This window comes from Manis pentadactyla, chromosome 4 (assembly GCF_030020395.1).
Source record: "Manis pentadactyla isolate mManPen7 chromosome 4, mManPen7.hap1, whole genome shotgun sequence".
Classification (NCBI taxonomy): domain Eukaryota; kingdom Metazoa; phylum Chordata; class Mammalia; order Pholidota; family Manidae; genus Manis; species Manis pentadactyla.
The window spans coordinates 30,284,039-30,304,375 of NC_080022.1; the positions used below are offsets into that span (position 1 = coordinate 30,284,039).

The window sequence follows — 20,337 nt, forward strand, 5'->3', positions numbered from 1 at the left end:
AAAGGAAGAGCTCTGCTTTTGGTCTAATTCTTTGCATTCAAACCTAAGTTGTTTATTTGTGATCAATGTAAGAATTGCTTTAGTAACAAAATGAAAGACAATTTTCATAAATCTTTTCCCTCTGTATTATTTATTTTACCTGCTTTTCTGATACTGGTAAAAGAACCCCCTACAGCAAGATTCCTTGGCAATTCAACCCAAGGACCTGTTTCATGGAAATAGCCAAGCAACTTTGTGAAGCTGTCAATTTGTGAAAGTTATAAAGTCCTATAAACCTAGAACTGGGAAGATTATTCTCAGTCCCAAGTGAAAGCCCACATTGTCACTTTCTCAGCAAAGCCTCCCCAAACACCTAGGCCACATTGGGTCCCTTGACCTAAGCTCTCATAGCACTATTTGCTTTTCTTTCAGAGTGCTTATTGCAAGTAAATTAAAATGAATGTTTATCCCCTTTACTAGAATGTAGGCTCCTGACACGTCTTGTCTGTCACTCTCTCTCTTAGTGTCTGGCATAATTTAGGACACATAGTAGACCCCAATACATTTTGAACAAATGAAAAGAAATAAGAACATATCTTAACCAACTTACTTGCCTTAAGAGGACAGAAGAGGAGCCCAAAGGACAAAGAAGGACTGGCTTGCCTCTGGGCTAGCATCAGGATAGCACAGTGTCACATAAGCCACAAGAACAGTCTCTAGAAGGGAGGACCAGTACTTACATTCTCATCACTACTTATCCTTAACCACCTGTGATCTGACCCAGCCCCCATCACTGCACGGAATCTGTTCTCTTAGAGCATTCACTGACATCCTAGTTGCCAAGACTGGTGGCCCTGTCTAACTCGTTGTCCTCCTCATCTGTTACGCAGCCTTTAACATCATGTCTTGTTTCTTAAAACCCTCCTGGCCATTTACTTTCCTAAGACTGTACTCTTTCCATTCTCTCTCTGACTACTTTTCTGTTTTGTCCTGAAATTCTCTCATCTGCCTCTTCTGCCCCCTCTCCACATCCCCTGGGATGTCCAACATTTTGCTCTTCTGTGGGAGAAGGCTTCCAAGTCTGCATCTCTACCCCGAACGTCAGTCTTTTTGTGTGAGGGGCCTTTGGGGACACCTCCACATGGGTAGCCTTTGAATACTTCACACTCAGTATTCTCCACATTGCATTTCTTTTTCAAGTATTTTCTTCCTCCCTGATGCTCTTTTGTAGTACTGTTGTGCCCCCAGTAACCCAAGACTAATACTACAGCCTTATTTTAAATTTATTTTGCCCTCTAACCTCTACTTTCTCACTAGTCAGTTGTGAAATCTGAATATTCTGCCTCAGTAGTTTATTACACAGCCCCTTCCCCCTACTTGTAAGTTCAGGCTTTTGTTACCTCTTGCATAGCTGTGTGGTCCTGCCTGCTCCGCCTTCAGTCTTCCCCGCCTATAGTCCGTCATATACATACAGACACCAGTGCAGTATCAGCAGACCTATTTAATACTATATTACTTTGAACAAGTAAGTAACCACCCCAAACTTCATTTATAAATTAAGGATTTGGTTTTTTTAAGATGAAATAATATATATTAAATGGCAGTTGAATGAGCACCCAGTCCCAAATTCTTAGGAAACTTTTCACACACCACTTAGTAACTCTCATGACCATCCAGTCAGCTTAAAATAAGTAAATCATGATGTCATAATGGTTTTCTGAATATAATATAAATTCCCGTTTGGCTTTCAAGGGCCTCAGTGAACTGGCCGTGAGCTACTTGCCTTTACCTTTCATAGACCCTTTACTTAAGCCACACTAACTTCGAATTTGCTTCTGCAGGGCTTAGGTTTCCTGCCTCTGACCTTTCGCTTAGAAGTCCTTGTCTTTACCATCTCTGTACATCCCAGTCCTAATGAGTAAATGGTGATTCCCTCCATAAAGCTTTCAGTTCCCCCACCTGCCTTCCTCCCACTCGTCTGTCAGGTCTTTTCTAACTTGCAAAGCCCCATGCTTTGGTCACCACCACTGTTGGTGAGTAGCTAAAAAAGGGATTAATATACTGTCTTTTGAAAATTCTACAAGCAGAAAAGGGCTTTCAGGGGTCATGAGAGTTCCTGCAGAGTGTGTGGAAAGTTTTTTCATGGTTTCAGGAATACACAAGGGCTCAAGTAGCATCAAAATCTTTAGTATCCTGTTTGAAACAAGTTTCACATCATGCTGTATTGCTTAATGAGTCACTCTTTAGTCTTCTTTATATAATAAAAGCACCAAAGGATGGTAGCGACTGATGCCCAACAGGTACAGATAAAACTGTGACGTTTACACTTGCCACTTAAATAAATGCTTGTAAAATCTTGAGAAACTAAGATGAAAGGCACTTCGTAGATTTAAAATGTGCAAGATCTAGAGAGTCTACTGTATCCTCCTATAATCAGAACTAATCCACTAAGAGAGAGAAGTGGATTAAAAGGCGTCATAAAATCTGAGGAAGTATGGATCTCTGGTCCTCAGATTGTCCTACAGGACCGGGGATTTAAGTCTGGAGCACAGGCAAAGTGCCAGGCCCAAAACTTGGAAAGGGAGCTGTGTTAGGGTGCGAGGAGACTCCACCCGGCTGTCTTTAATTAGGAAGACAGCAGAAAAAGCCAAGATTGTTCTTCTAAATTCACTGAAGGAAAATCTGACACCAAATTCTGTTCTTAGGAATTTCAAAACAAGTAGAGAACTCTGTAGTCAACTAACTGGAACCCAATTTGAAATTTGGTTTCAGCACATACATTTGTAGTTACAAAAGTAGGGGAAGCATCCAGACAGGTTCTCAGAACCTCCCTGTACTGCTTTTTAAAAAGTTTACACACAGCATGTGAAATGAACAGATGCTTTTTTTTGTTGTTGGAGATATCAGAACAGCAAGAGGCTGAAAGCTGTATCAGGTATTTATTTCAGTCACTGAGATGGCTATTGGCAGAGTTCCACATACCAAGACTAAGAAGAAATTCATGAACAGATGAAAAAAATAAGGCATGGAGGGAAGAGACCTTGTGCTTCCTCTCTTGATTTCTTTCTAAACACATACTGATGATAAAAAAGGAGGAAAGCATTGAGAAAGCACTCTCTGGCTTCTTTTGTGTGTGTGTGTGTGGGAGGGGGAGAGAATTGGACAATCCTTTATGTAATCCTTTCTATAAGGCTGTGTTTGAACTTTGGGGAGGTTCCACTGTAATATTCTCTAGCACTTTAGAGAGAGTATGACTTAAGCTGGTAAGTAATTTTAATCTGAACTTCATAGTTGCCAAAATGCTCCACTTATTTATATTACAATATAGAGCATTGGTGAGAACAAGGTACAGCTAGATTTGTTTGGGGAGGGAATAAGAAAAGACTGAATTGATTGGTACCTGACTTGGTGAGGAAACAAGAAAGGAATTTCTGGCCATCAAGTTTGTAATTCCACATCAAGATCACTCTTTACAATAGATAACCACCCATCCAAGTCCAGAGCCAGAATTCCTCAGATTCTTCCAACCAGAGGGGCCCTGGCACACTAAACAGTGTGTTATGATATCTGAACACTTAAGGGAGTGTATTTGGCCAGGGAGATCTGCTAGTGAAATTGATCTGGCTTTCCCTGGGTTTTTCCAGTTGTACTGAATAATTAAAGGAAAATTAAAACCCAGTTAGATTCCCTGAAATGTCAAGTATCCATCTGATCTGTAAGCTGATCAAGTTTTAGGATCATAGTGTGTCAGAGTTAGAAGAGTTAAAATTCATCCTGAACAAACTGATTGAGGATTTACAAATCTGTTGCCCCAGACCCTTGGCAAATGATTGCTTGAATTTCTGCTCAAACAATTCCAGGATCATTAAAGTTATCATTTTAGGGGACACCCTATTCTTTGAATAACTGTGAGAAAGCTTTTTGTTGGTTAGAAATCTGCCCTCAGATCTTAGTGTGCCAGCCTAAGTAGACATCTCAAACAAGCTTCCTTCCTCCCACGTACCAGGCCCTTCAGATACTTCATATTGCCTAAAATCTGCTTCAGGTCAAACATTCTTGGTTCTTTCTACTCTTTTTTTCCTCAGAGGACAAGGTTTTTAATGTCTTTCAATATAGAACTAGGAGGACTCAGGATTCTGGGGCAGCTCCTTTAAAAATGTTAGAACTGAAGAATATTAAAGTTGGGCCATCAAGACACAACCTAGTCTGCCCCAGCACCTTTCAGTTTACAGATGGGGAGAGAGTCTTTTGGATTTGAGTGGGCAGAATTGATCAGCAGCCTCTTTAGAAGTACGAAATGAAATGTAAAACATTTTGCCAGTGAAAGGTCTTTTGCTCATTAGTTGCTTAGTTCTGGTCACAGACTTCAGCCCACACCTCATTTTTGACAAGGACCTCTCTGGCTCCCTAAGAAAGCCTAAGTTTTAGCTCATGGTTTCACTACCAGATCTCCATACATCAACTGCTGGTTTCACAAGTTTTATCATCTATATCGATCACCTGGTTCAACAGAAGTTCGGAAATTTTAATAGACTTTTGGTTTTTTTCCTTCATAAAATCAGAAAATGACCATCACAGAGGGAGCAGGATATTGCACCTCTTCAGAAGTGCCGCTGCCTCTGGTGGACAGTTTTCCAGGCTGCTCTTTGTTCTTTGTTTAACAGTCACCAGGTGACTAGGTGGCTTTCCTAAAGGCCAAAAAGCTGCGGATGGGATTGTGGACCACCCTTCTTTAGTATTTTCCGTTTGGAGACTTGAAATACAGACCCAGCTTCTCAGCTGGCCCCCAGGATGCTCAGGGCTCCGGGGTGTGCGCAGCAGTAAAGGATCCCAGGTGTTTGGGCATGGGGCACCGCTGCCGGGAACTCCGCCGCCCCCGCCCGACCCCGATTCCTCAAGCACTGACACAATTCGGTTCTGTGGGCCAAGAAATCCTGGTGGGAGAATGCAAGATCTGATGTACGTGCGAAGGGGAAAAGAGAAGGTGCCTAGAGTTTATCCAGTAACTTGGTTTCTGAGCGTGACTGAAATCCCTTCGGAACTAGGAGAATGCCAGGTTTAAGGTTAGTGTTGTTGGGCCCAGCAGGGGTGTGCTAAAGATGACACTGGAGGGACTTAAGACAGCCTTTGGCGGCAGAGCTGGAGCCGAACCGGATGCAAGCGGCCCGCCGCGGCCGCGGCGACTCTTCGGCAAATGGGGCACCGACTGGCTCTTGCCAGAACCCGCTGGCTCGGGGGAGGCGGGGGCGCCCCTTCTGGGTTCGCTCGCGCTCGGGATGGGAGACGTAGGGACTCGGCGGGGAAGGCAGGGGGTCGGGCTTGCGGGAGGTGGGCGGGGCTTTCCTTTGTCAGGGGAATTGCGTGGCGCGGCGGATCCGAGCGCGGTGCTGCCCCCTCCCGGCTCCCTCTCGGGGGGCGGGGCTTTCCCGCTGGCTCAGGGTTGCAGTGGGCGTGGGCTTGGTGAGCCGAGCTGTTGGCGCCCAGGCTCGCGAGCCCCGAGCCACGCGAAGCCCCTCCTTCGGGGCCTCGGCCTCCAATCGTCTCCGCCGCCCCCAGGCCTCTCCACTCGGTTCTCCGCTTTTCCCTGCCCCTGCCGCGGCTCCGCCTCCGCCCTCCTTCCCTGGGCCCTTCGCGTCGCGCTCCCGGGCGTTCAGGGGGGCTGCCCTGGCGGGGCGGCGCGGCGCGGCAGCGCGGGGAAGGGGGAGGAGAGCCGCCGGCCAGCCAAGCACTTCCAGCGAGCGGCGGGCAAACGGGCCGCGCGGCGCGGCGGGGAAGGCTCGCCCCCGCCCGGCCCGAGCGGAGCCTTTTGTTCCCAGCCAGAAGTTTGCATGCCGGAACCGTGACAGCTGCGGGCGGGAAGGCCGGCGGGGCCGCGGGGCCGGCGGCGGCGGCGAATAGAGGCGGCTGCTTGACATGCAGCCCACGGTGCGGCGGCTTGGGGCCGGGGACTGGCGGCGGCGGGGGAGGCGGCGCCCACAGCACGCGCGACTCAGCTGCCGGAGGGACAAACTAACTTCCTGAGCGCGAGACCTGAGGGCGGTGCGGCCGGGAGCCACCTGCCAGCCTGCGGTGAGGCGGTCCTGGCCCTGGGGGCGCGCGGCGCGGCGCAGGGGAGCGGGCCGCGCTGAGCGAGCACTTCCTACAGACAGACCGACCCTTGGTAGCTGCTGCAGCCTGCCGGCCTCTCAAAGACCGGGTGCCGGGCGCCACTCGCCTTGTTTTGCGGCCACAGCGCAGGGCTGTTCCGGGAGCCACAACAATGCCATGATGTTTTGGAGACAGGAAGCCCCGAGCTGGCCCCGAATGAAGGACTTCCTGTGTTTAAAGTTGCAGGAATATCCGCCGACCAGCTCAGTTCAAATACAAACACCCAAACCAGGGAGGACGAATGGCTAATTCAGACCAGCTGGACTCTCCAGGGCTGGAACTGAAGATAAAATGAGAGGCATTCTTAGGAGCTTGGGCCATACTTGAAGACTAGAGGCTGTGCCATTGTTATTGAAGGACACAATTGGTATAAATCCTCTGGTTCCAACTCTGCTTGGGTGAGAAATGAGTGGAACTAAATATTGAATAAGACTCGTCAGTATCAGGTGATTTTATTTTAACTGACTGAATTCGAAAGAGCAGTGCTCTTTTAAAAAAAAGAAGAGAACAAGAAGCCATACAAGGAATTGTTTTATGCTTGTTGACTAAATTACACCACTTATCTGCCTGCAGCTATGAGGCTGCTAGCCGGTGAGGGAAAAGCTGTTCCTCTCAGACCTCCCAGAATGGTTTCAAAGTGGGACTTCCATGCCTTTCTGGGGGGGCAGGTCCAGTTGGTGGTTTGTAATTAAGAACACGTAAAGGGATTTTTAACTTACGCAGAATGCATTTTGGGGGAGCCTATGAACAACTTTTCAAAGGTTGATTGTTCATCTTGATTGAAGAAGTATGGGTAAGCCACTTAGCAGGCCAGACTGTTTAAGGCAGAACCCCACTTGCCTGGGGAAAGGAGAGGAAGAGGATGGCTATATAGAGGACTGCTATGTTCCACAGCGATCCATATATGATACAATGAGGATAAATGAACAAATTGACCAGGGGTCAAAGCTTAATCAGACTTCAAAAAGTACCATGGAAAAGATGGAAGGAAGTACTATATCCAGCAATGGTACATTAGGGGCAGCACCTAATGTTTTTGAATCTAGAGCATCGGAAGGCAAAAAGTTGGATGAGAGGATAATATTTGATGCACTAAAGCTAAGCAGTGATATACAGAAGTCAGCACCTGTGCCACCCAGAAGACGAGCAAATGCAGAACGCAAAGACAACGTTAACAGGAGATCATGGAAGTCCTTCATGCCACCCAATTTCCCAGAATTTGCAGAAAGGATGGAAGCTTCTCTCAGTGAGGTTTCAGAAGCTGGTGCTTCAAATCCTTCCTTGCAAGAGAAGAAGGAATCCAGTTCTGCATTAGCAGGAAGTTCTGGTCATTTGGACCACAGAAAACCTCAGTTAGAGTCAGTAACTTTGGAACATGTGTCCAAATCCATAGGTATTCCAGAAGTGCCGGATGTAAAAAATTTAATTGGAGACTGCCGATACTTCATATTTCAGCCGCATGGTAAGAACTCTCCCCCTGATTTCCAGCCTCTGGAATCAGAAGCTGCAGCAGCAAGTGGTAACACAGATGTGATGCAGGAACACAGATTCTCAAGTGCAACCTGGCCCAGAGCCATGAAAAGTTTGGCTAAGGGAGGCTTCAGCGAGAAGCAGCACCCCCTTGGGGACACAGCTTGTACTGTGGAAATGCCACCTCTCTCCCCTTGCCTGAGTGAAGAGCTGTTGGATCCAGAATTGCATATTCTCATAACCCCCAGCCTGAGAGAGAAAACAGAGTCTGAGCTAAAGTTTGAGGAGGATGAGCGATGGATCATGATGGAGGCTGAGGAGGAGTGGGAGGAAGAGAAACTGTCAGAGAGAGGAAAGACTTTCCTAATGGCAGATGAAAAAAAGAACAGCCTGGCAGATACCTCTGAAGAAAGAGAACAAGCAAACACTGTAGCAGTGGCAGAGGATGGAGCTGATGGCTCAGCTGCTGTCTTGAGGACTTTTGACCACCTAGCTCTTGGTCGGATTTGTTACTCTGATGACCTCCAGCCAGCTAAGGACCATGTGGCTTCTGTTCTCAAGGATACACCTCTTGATTGCAGTTTTGTTCCCACAGGTGAGAGTGCTGTAGCTGAACTGAAAAACAGAACTGCTCAGGGGCTGGAGGGTCTTGTTTCTGATTTAGGATGTATTATTGGTCCTATTGATTCAGAGCAGCTCTCTGACACAGATTCAGTGCAAATGTTTCTTGAACTTGAAAAGGAGTGTTTATGTGAAGAAGGAATAACTCCTCCAGTTGAGCTGGAGAATCAAGCCTCTTCTGAAGGGCTGGCCCCATCCCAGGATGCAGAAAATTCACTTGTAATTCATCATTTTCCAGGGGCTGCCTTAGAAAAGGAACACGAAGGCCTTTTAAATATAAAGGTAAAGGACTATGATACTGGATTGGATTGTGAATATTTTAGTGCCCTGGATTCTTCTCAGGTGCCTAATGCTATGGAACTTAGTGCCCACTCTGATACCATGAGGGACATTTTCACTGTTAGTGAGGAGGAGTATGAAAAAGTGCCTTTTAGCCCCAAGATTGAAGGGGAATTTAAGTTCAAACACCCAGCTGATCTGGACTCACTGGGAAAGCTGAATGCAGGAGGAGTGCCCACCTCTGACTGCAGGGCTTCTCATGAAGAAAACTTACCAGGCGAAGCTGAGCTGGCCAAAGAAAATGGCAATTTGTTCCAGGCAGACTGTAATCAAATTGAGGGGAGTGTTGAGAGGGTCCCCCTCAGTTCTACTTTTAGCTATGAACTAATAGATGTTACCTCAGGATCTGAAGTAGGGATGTTACTGTATGATTTACTAACAGATGAGATTCATTTGGAAAGTGAGAAAGAAAATAACAGTCTGAGTTCCTTGGAAAATGTGGACCCTTGCGAATTGTCCACGAACAAAGTTTGTGATGAGAATGGTGAGGTACAAGAGCTGGCTTATGAGGCCAAGCTTTTGGAGGACCAAGCCCCTGCATGTTTTCATAACGACTTCCCTGAGCAGCTCTTCCAGGATCTCCAGAGGACATCCCCAGAGTCAGAGATTCTGGGTCTGCACCTGGTGGTTGAAGGACTGAGACAGGGCAGAGATGGAATGGAAACTGTGAATGATACAAAGCCCATGCCAAGTGTGGCATCATTGGAGGGAGAGGAGACAGAAACAAGAGATTCGCATTCTTTGCTAAATATCTTTCTGGAGGAACAAGTTACCAACACTAGTAATACCAAACCAGTTTTGAAGGAATGGTTACCCATCCCACAGAAGCTTGCCCCAGCTGCTGCAGGGCCCACTATAGAAGAAGATGCTCGAGATGCTGCAGTACCCTTCCCAGAGGTGGATGTACCGATTGCTTCAGTGTTCACCATAGAGAAGGATGTTCCAGTTGCTGCAGTATCAGCTTTAGAAGGGGGTGCTGCCCCAGCTGTTGCAGTGCCTGCTTCTGAAGGGACTGTTTCAGCCACTGCAGTGCCCATCCCAGGGGAGTCTGCAACCCCAGGGGAGCCTACCTCCCTAGTCACTGCAGTGCCCACACCAGGGGAGTCTGCAACCCCAGGGGAGCCTGCCTCCCCAGCCGCTGCAGTGCCCACACCAGGGGAGTCTGTAACCCCAGGGGAGCCTGCCTCCCTAGTCACTGCAGTGCCCACACCAGGGGAGTCGGCAACCCCAGGGGAGCCTGCCTCCCTAGTCACTGCAGTGCCCACACCAGGGGAGTCTGTAACCCCAGGGGAGCCTGCCTCCCTAGTCACTGCAGTGCCCACACCAGGGGAGTCTGCAACCCTAGGGGAGCCTCCCTCCCCAACCACTGCAGTGGCCGCCCCAGGGGAGTCTGCAACCCCAGAGGAGCCTATCCCCCCAGCTACTGCAGTGCCCACCCCAGGGGAGTCTGCAACCCCAGGGGAGCCTGCTTCCCCAGCTGCTGCAGTGTCCACCCCAGGGGAGCCTGCCTCCCCAACTGCTGCAGTGCCCACCCCAGGGGAGCCTGCTTCCCCAGCTGCTGCAGTGTCCACCCCAAGGGAGTCTGCAACCCCAGAGGAGTCTGTTCCCCCAGCTGCTGCAGTGCCCACCCCAGGGGAGTCTGCAACCCCAAGGGAGCCTGTCTCCCCAGCTGCTGCAGTGTTCACCCCAGGGGAGCCTGCCTCCCCAGCTGCTGCAGTGCCTGCTGTGCAGGAAGTGTTCCCTGCTGGCATACCCTTCCTGGAAGATACTGCCTGTGCTGATTCAGTGCCTATCTCAGAGGAAGGAACTCCTGTTCTGCAGGAGGCTTACCCCACTGGAATGTGGATCAAGGAGGACCTTGATTCCCCAGCATTTGGGATGAAAGAGGTGACTGGCACAGTGCTGCATGGGAGAGTGCCTCTGGCTGAAACTGATGGATTAAATTCAAATGAGGTAATTGTTGCTCATTTTGTTGGGAAAGGATCTGGAGAGTAACGTGAGATTTGCAAGTTCCTAACTCGGTGGTGATTAGAAAGGGCACAGATAGTCCCTTTGGTTCTCTTTGGGTCACCTGGGCTCCTCTGGTCTTTCTGTTGAGTTTACAAGGAAAATATCTTATTTGCATCTGGTGCAAAACTTTATAATTCATACTCCATTTTTTTATTCAGAGATAGACAAGGCCAAGGAGAACGGATATAAGCAGTTGTTAATTTACTTTCTGAAAAAGATTATCATCAGGAAAGGGTGATTTTGCTTTTGAAGTTTACAGTGAGCATGTTCTTGCCTAAATAAAGAGTCTGGTTGTTGATTGGTGGTGACAGCAGTCAGCTAGAGAAGCAGAATGTGGGCTTTGGAGTGAGACTGGGGATAGTTCTTAACCATTTTGGGAAAATTATTTAGATGTTCTGAGTCTCCAGTTTTCTCATTTAAGGCAGAATCCTTTGAGGATTGTGAAGATAAAATAACCCATTTAAAGCACCAAGTGTATAAGATTTCGGTCACTGTCCATATCCTCCCCTTTCCCTTTCAAGTAGAGATATATCAGTTAAAAGAATTTGCCAAAACAGGTTGGTTGAAAGTAATACATAGATGTGTGAATAACAGCTTTTTAATACAAATGTGCATTTCTTAAAGCCAGAATGAGGCATAATAATATTAATGAAAAAGAGAGGTATTTTAGTCAGCTTGTCAAACTTTGTGTCCTGAACCAAGTCTCTTTACTTTCCAGGACCTCTTGTTTGTTAATCTGTAAGAGAATTGGGATAAATGTCATCCCAGGTCTCTCAGCTCCAAGAAATCTGAGACTCTTAATGTTGGAGAACAGAATGTGTTAGGAAACTGTTGGAAACTGATCACATCCTTGAGCACTCCTGGTCAAACGCTTTTGAGATCAGCAGCTTTCTACACTTCACTGCCCTGGTGTCATTTGGTCAGTGGTGAGGAGTGAGGGATTAGAAATTCAGTCTAATCTAATACAGTCAGGGATTACTTGGGTGTGAAGGTCGTTTTGATATTACACCATTCCCAGGATCCAGAGCAGTGCCTTCCTCAAAGTAGGCATTCACTGTTGACAACTGAATAGATGAATGTCCATCTCCTGAATTCTACTGATGTTGTAAGAAAGATGGGTTCTCTCACCCACCCCATTGCAGAAGAGCCTTTCAGGGCAGCCTTAGGTGGTTAGAGCACTAATTAAGCATACAGCTACCAGCAATAAAAAATCATTTTGATTGTGGGCCATAAGCTGCCAACCTGTCACAGATCCTTCTGCTTAGCTGAATAGTGGTAGTGTCACCTTGGGCTTCATCATCAATTATTTTGTAATGTAGCATCCTATCAAATTAGAATATATTCTCTTTCAGAGTGATGGATTTGATTCAGTTTTCTGAGTTTCACTGACTGTGGGATTGACACCAAGATCCCAGTAACCTGTACAAAGTCATCAGCATTCTTGATTATACAGAATATTTCTAGTATAAAGCCTATAGCAACAAACTGGATTAAAGTTTTAATGTCCAATCATATCTTCATAAAAAAGAAATATGCAGAGAAACCCTTAATATCAAGCTCTTGGATCTGTTTCTCCATCTACAAAATGAGTAGATGGGGCTAGGTTATTTCTAAGGATCCTTTCAGCTACAGGAGGTAGTCATTTTATGAAATATTGCCCGATAAAAATGACAGGAGAAAGAAATAGTAGCCCAGCTTCATGTCCATCATCTTTGAAGCATGGGCAATTTGTAGAATATCTGGAAACAAGCAAATGCCTACATTGTGTACAAAAGGAGAAATGTAACCATAGTCCCAGCCAGGACTGTTAACCAGTGAGAATATAGAGAGGCTATTTTGAAAATACTTATTGAAATAAGACAAGTATCATTTAAAGGTAACATGAGTATACAGATTTTCTAAATTGGTGAAATATTATTGAGAAAAAGAAGCTATTCCAAGACAAGAAATGTATGGATTTAATTTCTTTTCAAAAGGGTTCCTAAAGGCAATTGAACTTGTTTTTATACATGAACATGTAGAACTCAAATGATCATATGCAGAATGTGATTTAGCATGAACTACTTTACATCCTCTGAGTGTGTACAGGTATATACATATATACATGGTTAAAATAGAAGCTTTCTAATAGCAGTAACAATAGAGTTTGGTGGAAGAAGCAAAATGCCAGAACTTGTTTGCTGTTCCTATCATGAGATCCTAGGTCCACTAAGAGCAGTCTCTGGTTATTTAAACCCTCTTCTTACTTACAGACTTCCTTAGTCTTATTTCCAGTCACTGGTTCAATGGAAGAAAAGACCTTTTGTATGAAATAGGGGTTTTATGAAATTAGAATTTGCCAAGAAAGTGTTTTTAAGCAAAATTTGGGAAGCCCCACAATCTCAGTTCAGTGTTTGAATGCTCAGCAGATAAGCAAAACCTTTACAGATTTGTTTGCTTTCCCTAACATTATTTCTATAGAGGGATTCATTTGCTCTCTGGATGAATATTTATTGCATACCTACTCTGTGCCAGTAGTGGGGCTCCTGCAGTGAATAGAATTGGCATGGGTCCCTGCCCTTGTGGAACTTACACTAAAGTGGGAGGCAGACATTAAGCAAAAATGACACAAATATATAGCGATAAATTGCGGCAAACGTTTTGAACAAAAAATAAAGGCTATGATAAACCATAGGGATATTTAATTTCAATTGGTGTCAGGGAAAGGATTTTGAAACTAAAACCTGAAGGATAAATAGAAATTACTTAGGCAAAGAGTCATGGGGAAGATCATTCCAGACAAAGGAAATGGAAGCTGAGAAAGAGCTTGGTGTACTATAACTATAATAGGCCACTGTGAGCAAGGGTTCCAAAAAAGTAAATCTGGAGAGAGAGGAAGGGGCCAGATGAATCAGGACTGAGAAGTCCTCCAAAGGATCTAAACTTTAAAAGCCATGAGAAGCTATTGAAAAATTTTTTCACATAAGGGAGTGAAATGATTTCAGTTACATTTTTAAAAGGTTACTCACAGCTTAAAAATAGAGAAAACCAGTCCACACTGACAGTAAACATTCTCAAGATTATTTGGGGTTTACAAATCTCAGGTTTTGTTTGTTTTATATTTTATTAGTTTGTATGGTAGTAGTTGCCATGGAATACAAAAAATACTGGCTTGCAAATTAAGCAAAAAAGTCACTGGCTACTGTGTGTAGAATGGATTGTAGGAGATTAAGGACGGAGTAGAGGGGCCTGCTTGGTTACTACAGCTGTCCAGGTGGCTTGGACTAGAAGTTGTCAGTGGATTTGAAGACAGGTGGATTCAGAATGTATTTTGGAGGTGGAATCAACAAGACCTGATAAAAGCTTTTCTGCTGGAAGGGAGTTATGTTGTCAGAGGAGAGTTATCAAAGATGGCTTTGAGGTTCTGGTTTGTACAACTGAGTGAATGGGGAGAATAGTAAAATGTTGATTTGGGGAAGAACAGATTTTGGGAGAGAGGAAAGTACGAGGTACTGTTCAGTTTTGAAAGGGTTAGGCTTGAGATGCCTTGTAGTTCATTTGTATGGTAGTAGTAAGAAAGTAGTTGGATACACAGATTTGAACCTCAGAAGGCAAATAGGTGCTTATCATGGTTGATATTTAAAGCCATAGGAATGGATGGGATTGCCTAGGAGAGAGCATAGAATGAAAAGAGGGCCCAGGGTCCGGCCCTTATCCACACCCCCAAAGACTAACATTTGGAGATAACAGAAGAAGTGGAAGAGAGCAAAGGACATCAAAAAAGCATCATGTAGGGGAAAAAAAAAAAGCATCATTTAGGATGAAAACTAGGAAATGATATTATCCAGATTAAAGTGTTTTAAGAAGTTCTTTGGGAAATTTTCTGTTTTATGGCCCTGTTGCATCTTAGAGCTTTGCAATAATTTTTACTAGCATTCTGCTCTGGGCAATGTCTATTAGCTCTGGTTAGTTGATAACATGGGACAATACCATTGAAATATGAAGGAGTGGAGTAGGAATTTTAATGTATCTAAACACTGATTTTGCAAAACAGCTTTATTTGAGAGTTGAGAGAAGGGAGCATGTGTTTTCAGATTTACTTTCATTAACATTCTGTTCACTTGTGTTCAAAATAAATATTCAGATAGTATTTACATAGAGGTACTTTCATATATTTTTAAACTTCCAAAAAAAGATGATACAAATACTCAATTCCTATGAACTTGATCCAGAGTAAAGATGGGAAACTGGGAAGAATCTCGAATGCTTCTGTAGGAAATTTCACAAATCCAATTTTTTTTTTAAAGAATTAGCTCTGTTATATGAAAGATTATTCCAATATTGTATTTTACTTTTCTGTGTCACTTACATCCTCACCTATTTGAAGATCTTACCAATACAGTAGGCACTAGCCACATGTGGCTTTTGACCACATGAAATGTGGCTGATGTGGTTGAGGAACTGAATTTTAAGTTAAATAGCCAAACATAGCTTGCTGGCTACTGTATTGGACAGCACAGAAAGAACTCAATGAATTTAAATGTCAGTCATAGTATAGGACAGGATTTGATTACTGAGTGAAAGGGACTTACACTTTTACTTCAGTGTGGACTTGACACTTTCCCTTTGTACCTTTGTTGCACCCAAGCACTTAAAACATGGGGGTTGTGGATTTTTCCCCCATGCTCTGAATTTTCTGCAGTGAAAACATCTTTAACACAAAGTGGAACCATGGCACTTGCTTTTTCTGGAAACCATGTTGTTGGGGAAGTGGTCGGTTTTAGCTGAACTGCCTTGTAGTGTTGCCTAACAAAATGTGGTATAATCAAATTATAGCATAAAATGAAGCCCACTAGTAATTAACCTTTGTAACCTTCCTTTTTCAGGGACCTCTGGGGCTTATTTTTTTCTGATGACTCACTTACACAGCTGTAGACCATTCTTTCTAGAATCAGTTTTCTAATCCTGCTGTGATTTGTGGTCTGAAGTAGGCCAGAATTAGTCTTACCCAAACTTACAATTGTCTTTTACATTTATTTTTGACTTATTCCATTTTCTGTCATCCTTTGGCCTTAATTGACTCACCTGTCTCACTGAAACTGAAGAACTTTTTATGGAAGAAAAAAAGAATGTAAATAGATCCAGACTAGTAGAATATGACTGGTTTTTATTTTATAATTGAGAGAAACCTGATCTCAGGGACATACTTCATTCTTTTTCTTAATACCATTACAGTGGCAAAAGTACTGTTCTCTTTGTTTCCTTTTAGAAATTTCTAAATCATAATAAAGTTTAACTGCAGCAGAAAGAACATGTTACACTCGTTGACATTATTTTGAAATTTTGTTTCATGGTGAATATGGATATACTGTATTACTATTGTTAAAATATTTTGTAGTATATCTTCATCTTAAAGTATGTATCTGAAGTTGTAAAGGACATTTCCCAGTATTACTGGCCCATTTTCCTTTGTAATCAGAGAAATTCTGTTTCAAGGTTATTGGTGTGTGTGGTCTGTAGAATGGAATTAAATGGCCACAGGGAGGTTAAGTTATGAGGTGGTATTTTTTACACTGTTAATATGTTTTGGCTAATTGAGTTATTTGTCCTAGTCAGAGAAGAGCATTGCATATATCAGTGGTCAGTTAAAGTTATTCCCCAAGGGTGTTTTTAATCTTAAATAGTAGTCATTAGTATCATTCTTACCTTTAGGGTTGTTATATATCACACTTACTCATGATATCTTGAGGCTGATGCTCCTCCATTCTCTATAGCTTTTTGCATTAAAAATTAAACGAGCAGATTAAAAAATAAAGAAAAACAAACCATGAGTCATTGGGTTAAAAACCTAAGAAGTGCCATAACTCTCTGTAATTACTTGTCCATAAGAGGGTGTATTGAAGTATGAAACCATATTATTTCCTTGATAGTTCCCTGTACAAGTGGCATGTTTTCTCCTTATTCCTACCCCTCCTTTGTTAAATCATAAATCTTCCAAGAATAACTAGTCAGTGTGTGGTGTAGAGGGTCTCATTGCCTTTTAGATTAAATCTTCTTTGGCTTGCAATTATCTAGATGTTTCAGAAAGAGCAGGTGGATCCTCTTCAGATGAAATTACAGCAGGTGAATGGACTTGGCCAGGGATTGATTCAGAGTGCCGGAAAAAACTGTGATGTGCAGGGTTTGGAACATGACATGGAAGAGATCAATGCTCGGTGGAACACACTGAATAAAAAGGTGAGTGACAAGGCAGACAACTGCTGTGCAGGGAACAGAGGGTATAGAAAAGAGACATCTAAATCTAAAGTTAACCTAGAACCTGAGTGCAAATAAAAATTTAGCAGTTGCAATCTACAGTTACAAAAAGGAGTCAGTAGTAATTTAAAAGGCTCTCTCCTTTGTCACAATGAGCCTCTGTGTCTGTGATACAGGTTGCACAAAGAATTGCGCAACTACAGGAGGCTTTGTTGCATTGTGGGAAGTTTCAAGATGCCTTGGAGCCCTTGCTCAGCTGGTTGGCAGACACTGAGGAGCTCATAGCCAATCAGAAACCTCCATCTGCTGAGTATAAAGTGGTGAAAGCACAGATCCAAGAGCAGAAGGTAAGTAAGAACGTTGGGACAGTGAACTATAACAGCTGTAAGGAATGGCAGACCACACATTTGTTTCAGAGTTAAAGGAGCATATTGAGGAGTTTTAGTAGAATCCTAACCTACCTTGTGTGATCCTGTAAGAAAGGTGGAGATTGATTTCATCATCCATCTTACTTATATTGGTCTGAACAGTTTTACTTGTTCATGTGTCCTATTTTAGTGTTTTAGTCACAGCTTTATCTTAAGTTAGGGTTTTGGTGTTTTCAGGGTCAACAATAAGGCTCTATCCACATTTTTCATTGGTTTAATTTCCATTTCAGTGTGTCTTTTCCCTGGTTCAAAGTAAGTTCCCTGTTGGTCACATAATGACTGTCAGTACTCCATTGAAACACTTCCAAATGTATGAGGTTTATGTGGGTGGTAGGAACTATGCTGTACCTCATGTTTTTTGCCTCAGAACGAGGGGGAGAAAAAAACTTCAATTAAATTTAGGATTTGGTTGGGTGAGGGTTTTGGATTTTTTGTTTGTTTTTTCTTATTTCAGACTTTAAAGTGACTCATTCTCTTTAAACATGTACACTAGTTGCTCCAGCGGCTCCTAGATGACCGAAAAGCCACAGTAGACATGCTTCAAGCAGAAGGAGGCAGAATAGCCGAGTCAGCTGAGCTGGCTGATAGAGAGAAAATCACTGGACAGTTGGAGAGTCTTGAAAGTAGATGGACTGGACTTCTCAGCAAGGCAGCAGCCAGGTGAGGACAACAGGGCTTTGAAGAATTTGGTCAGAGAAGGTTTGTTTTGTCTTATTTCCGACTTGCTATCACTAAGGTGCCCTAAAAGCTCATAAAAGTGCTTTGGAAGGTATTCAATGGCTTTTATCTGGAAGAGGGTAAGTCTTCAGAGATGATCCTCATAACCAGAATAACTCAGGAAATGAGCCTCAGCTACTCTGTAAATTTCTGAGAACTGGAAGACTACAGTATAATCATGGTTACCAGTGACAGACACAGACTCCTACAATCCAGCCAAGTTATTTTCCAAGTTTTTGAAACAGATTTTTTTCCCTTCATATTTATAAATAAGGCTTTTGATACTTGGAATTGAAATTCACCATATTTTTTTCTGTTAGCTTATCCTAATATTAGATGCTTTTGCATCTAGGAGCTAGTCTGTGGTTCTAGTAAATATGTAGGCATTCAAGAGATGCATGAATTTTCTTCAGTAAATGGCCAAAAGTCAGGTAGTATACTTTACTTCTCTGAATAAGTGCTTTTCTCTTTCCAAAGCTACAAGTTACCCCAATGTCACTTGAGCTTTAGTAAGTTACACAGGTGTCTTTACTTTTAGTTTATACTATCCTGTTTTAAAAATAAATGCTAGCTAGTCAAAAATCAATATAAGAGTAATAGAGTTAATCACTTGTTACTGTATCCTTTCAGTTTGCTAGGTAGCCAATTGTAGTCTTCAAATAAGTCTCTCTCTCAGTCTCTTGACTTGCTTTACTTACTTGCCCATGGCTTGCTTATTTCTTTTTTTAAATTTTTATTTTGGTATCATTAATCTACAATTACATGAGGAACATTATGTTTACTAGACTCCCCCCATCACCAAGTCCCCCCCACAAACCCCATTATAGTCACTGTCTATCTGCGTAATAAGACGCTGTAGAATCACTACTTGTCTTCTCTGTGTTGCACAGCCCTCCCCATGCGTCCCCCCACATTATACATTCTAATCATAATACCCCTTTCTTTTTACCCCCTCTCCCCCCTTACCCTCCCTTCCCACCCATCCTCCCCAGTCCCTTTCTCTTTGGTAACTGTTAGTCCATTCTTGGGTTCTATGATTCGGCTGCTGTTTTGTTCAGTTTCTCTTTGTTCTTATACTCCACATATGAGTGAAATCATTTGGTACTTGTCTTTCTCTGCCTGGCTTATTTCACTGAGCATAATTAATACCCTCTAGTTCCATCCATGTTGTTGCACATGGTAGGATTTGTTTTCTTCTTATGGCTGAATAATATTCCATTGTGTATATGTACCACATCTTCTTTATCCATTCATCTACTGATGGACACTTAGGTTGCTTCCATTTCTTAGCTATTGTAAATAGTGCTGCAATAAACATAGGGGTGCATATGTCTTTTTCAAACGGGGCTGCTGCATTCTTAGGGTAAATTCCTAGAAGTGGAATTCCTGGGTCAAATGGTATTTCTATTTTGAGCTTTTTGAGGAACCTCCATACTGTTTTCCACAATGGTTGAACTAGTTTACATTCCCACCAGCAGTGTAGGGTTCCCCTTTCTCCACAACCTCACCAACATTTGTTGTTGTTTGTCTTTTGGATGGTGGCGATCCTTATTGGTATGAGGTGATATCTCATTGTGGTTTTAATTTGCATTTCTCTGAATAACTAGTGATGTATGTAGAGCATCTTTTCATGTGTCTGTTGGCCATCTGAATTTCTTCTTTGGAGAACTGTCTGTTCAGATCCTCTGCCCATTTTTAATTGGATTATTTGCTTTTTGTTTGTTGAGATGCATGAGCTCTCTATATATTTTTAGATGTCAAGCCTTTATCGGATCTGTCATTTATGAATATATTCTCCCATACTGTAGGATGCCTTTTTGTTCTATTGATGGTGTCCTTTGCTGTACAGAAGCTTTTCAGCTTGATACAGTCCCACTTGTTCATTTTTGCTTTTGTTTCCCTTGCCCGGGGAGATATGTTCATGAAGAAGTCGCTCATGTTTATGTCCAAGAGATTTTTGCCGATGTTTTTTTCTAAGAGTTTTATGGTTTCATGACTTACATTCAGGTCTTCGATCCATTTCAAATTTACTTTTGTGTATGGGGTTAGACAGTGATCCTGTTTCATTCTCTTACATGTAGCTGTCCAGTTTTGCCAACACCAGCTGTTGAAGAGGCTGTCATTTCCCCATTGTATGTCCATGGCTCCTTTATTGTATATTAATTGACCACATATGTTTGGGTTAATATCTGGAGTCTCTATTCTGTTCCACTGGTCTGTGGCTCTGTTCTTGTGCCAGTACCAAATTGTCTTGATTACTGTGGCTTTGTAGTAGAGCTTGAAGTTGGGAAGCGAGATTCTCCCCCACTTTATTCTTCCTTCTTAGGATTGCTTTGGCTATTCGGGGTCTTTTGTGGTTCCATATGAATTTTAGAACTATTTGTTCCAATTC

The 20,337-nt window shown here is 43.3% G+C and overlaps 1 protein-coding gene across 24 annotated transcripts in view; it reads left to right on the plus strand.

Moving 5' to 3' along the window:
* Nucleotides 1-20,337, plus strand: part of MACF1 (microtubule actin crosslinking factor 1) — a 319,261-nt gene that overhangs the window by 242,900 nt on the left and 56,024 nt on the right. For 23 of the 24 annotated variants that reach the window (XM_057500029.1, XM_057500035.1, XM_057500030.1 and 20 more), the window contains 3 exons: nt 16,621-16,782; nt 16,977-17,147; nt 17,722-17,888. In XM_057500029.1, coding sequence (XP_057356012.1) covers nt 16,621-16,782; nt 16,977-17,147; nt 17,722-17,888 — 500 coding nt within the window. Of the gene's footprint in view, nt 1-5,654; nt 10,510-16,620; nt 16,783-16,976; nt 17,148-17,721; nt 17,889-20,337 lie in introns of those variants that run through there. The other variant, XM_057500044.1, reaches the window with a different exon arrangement.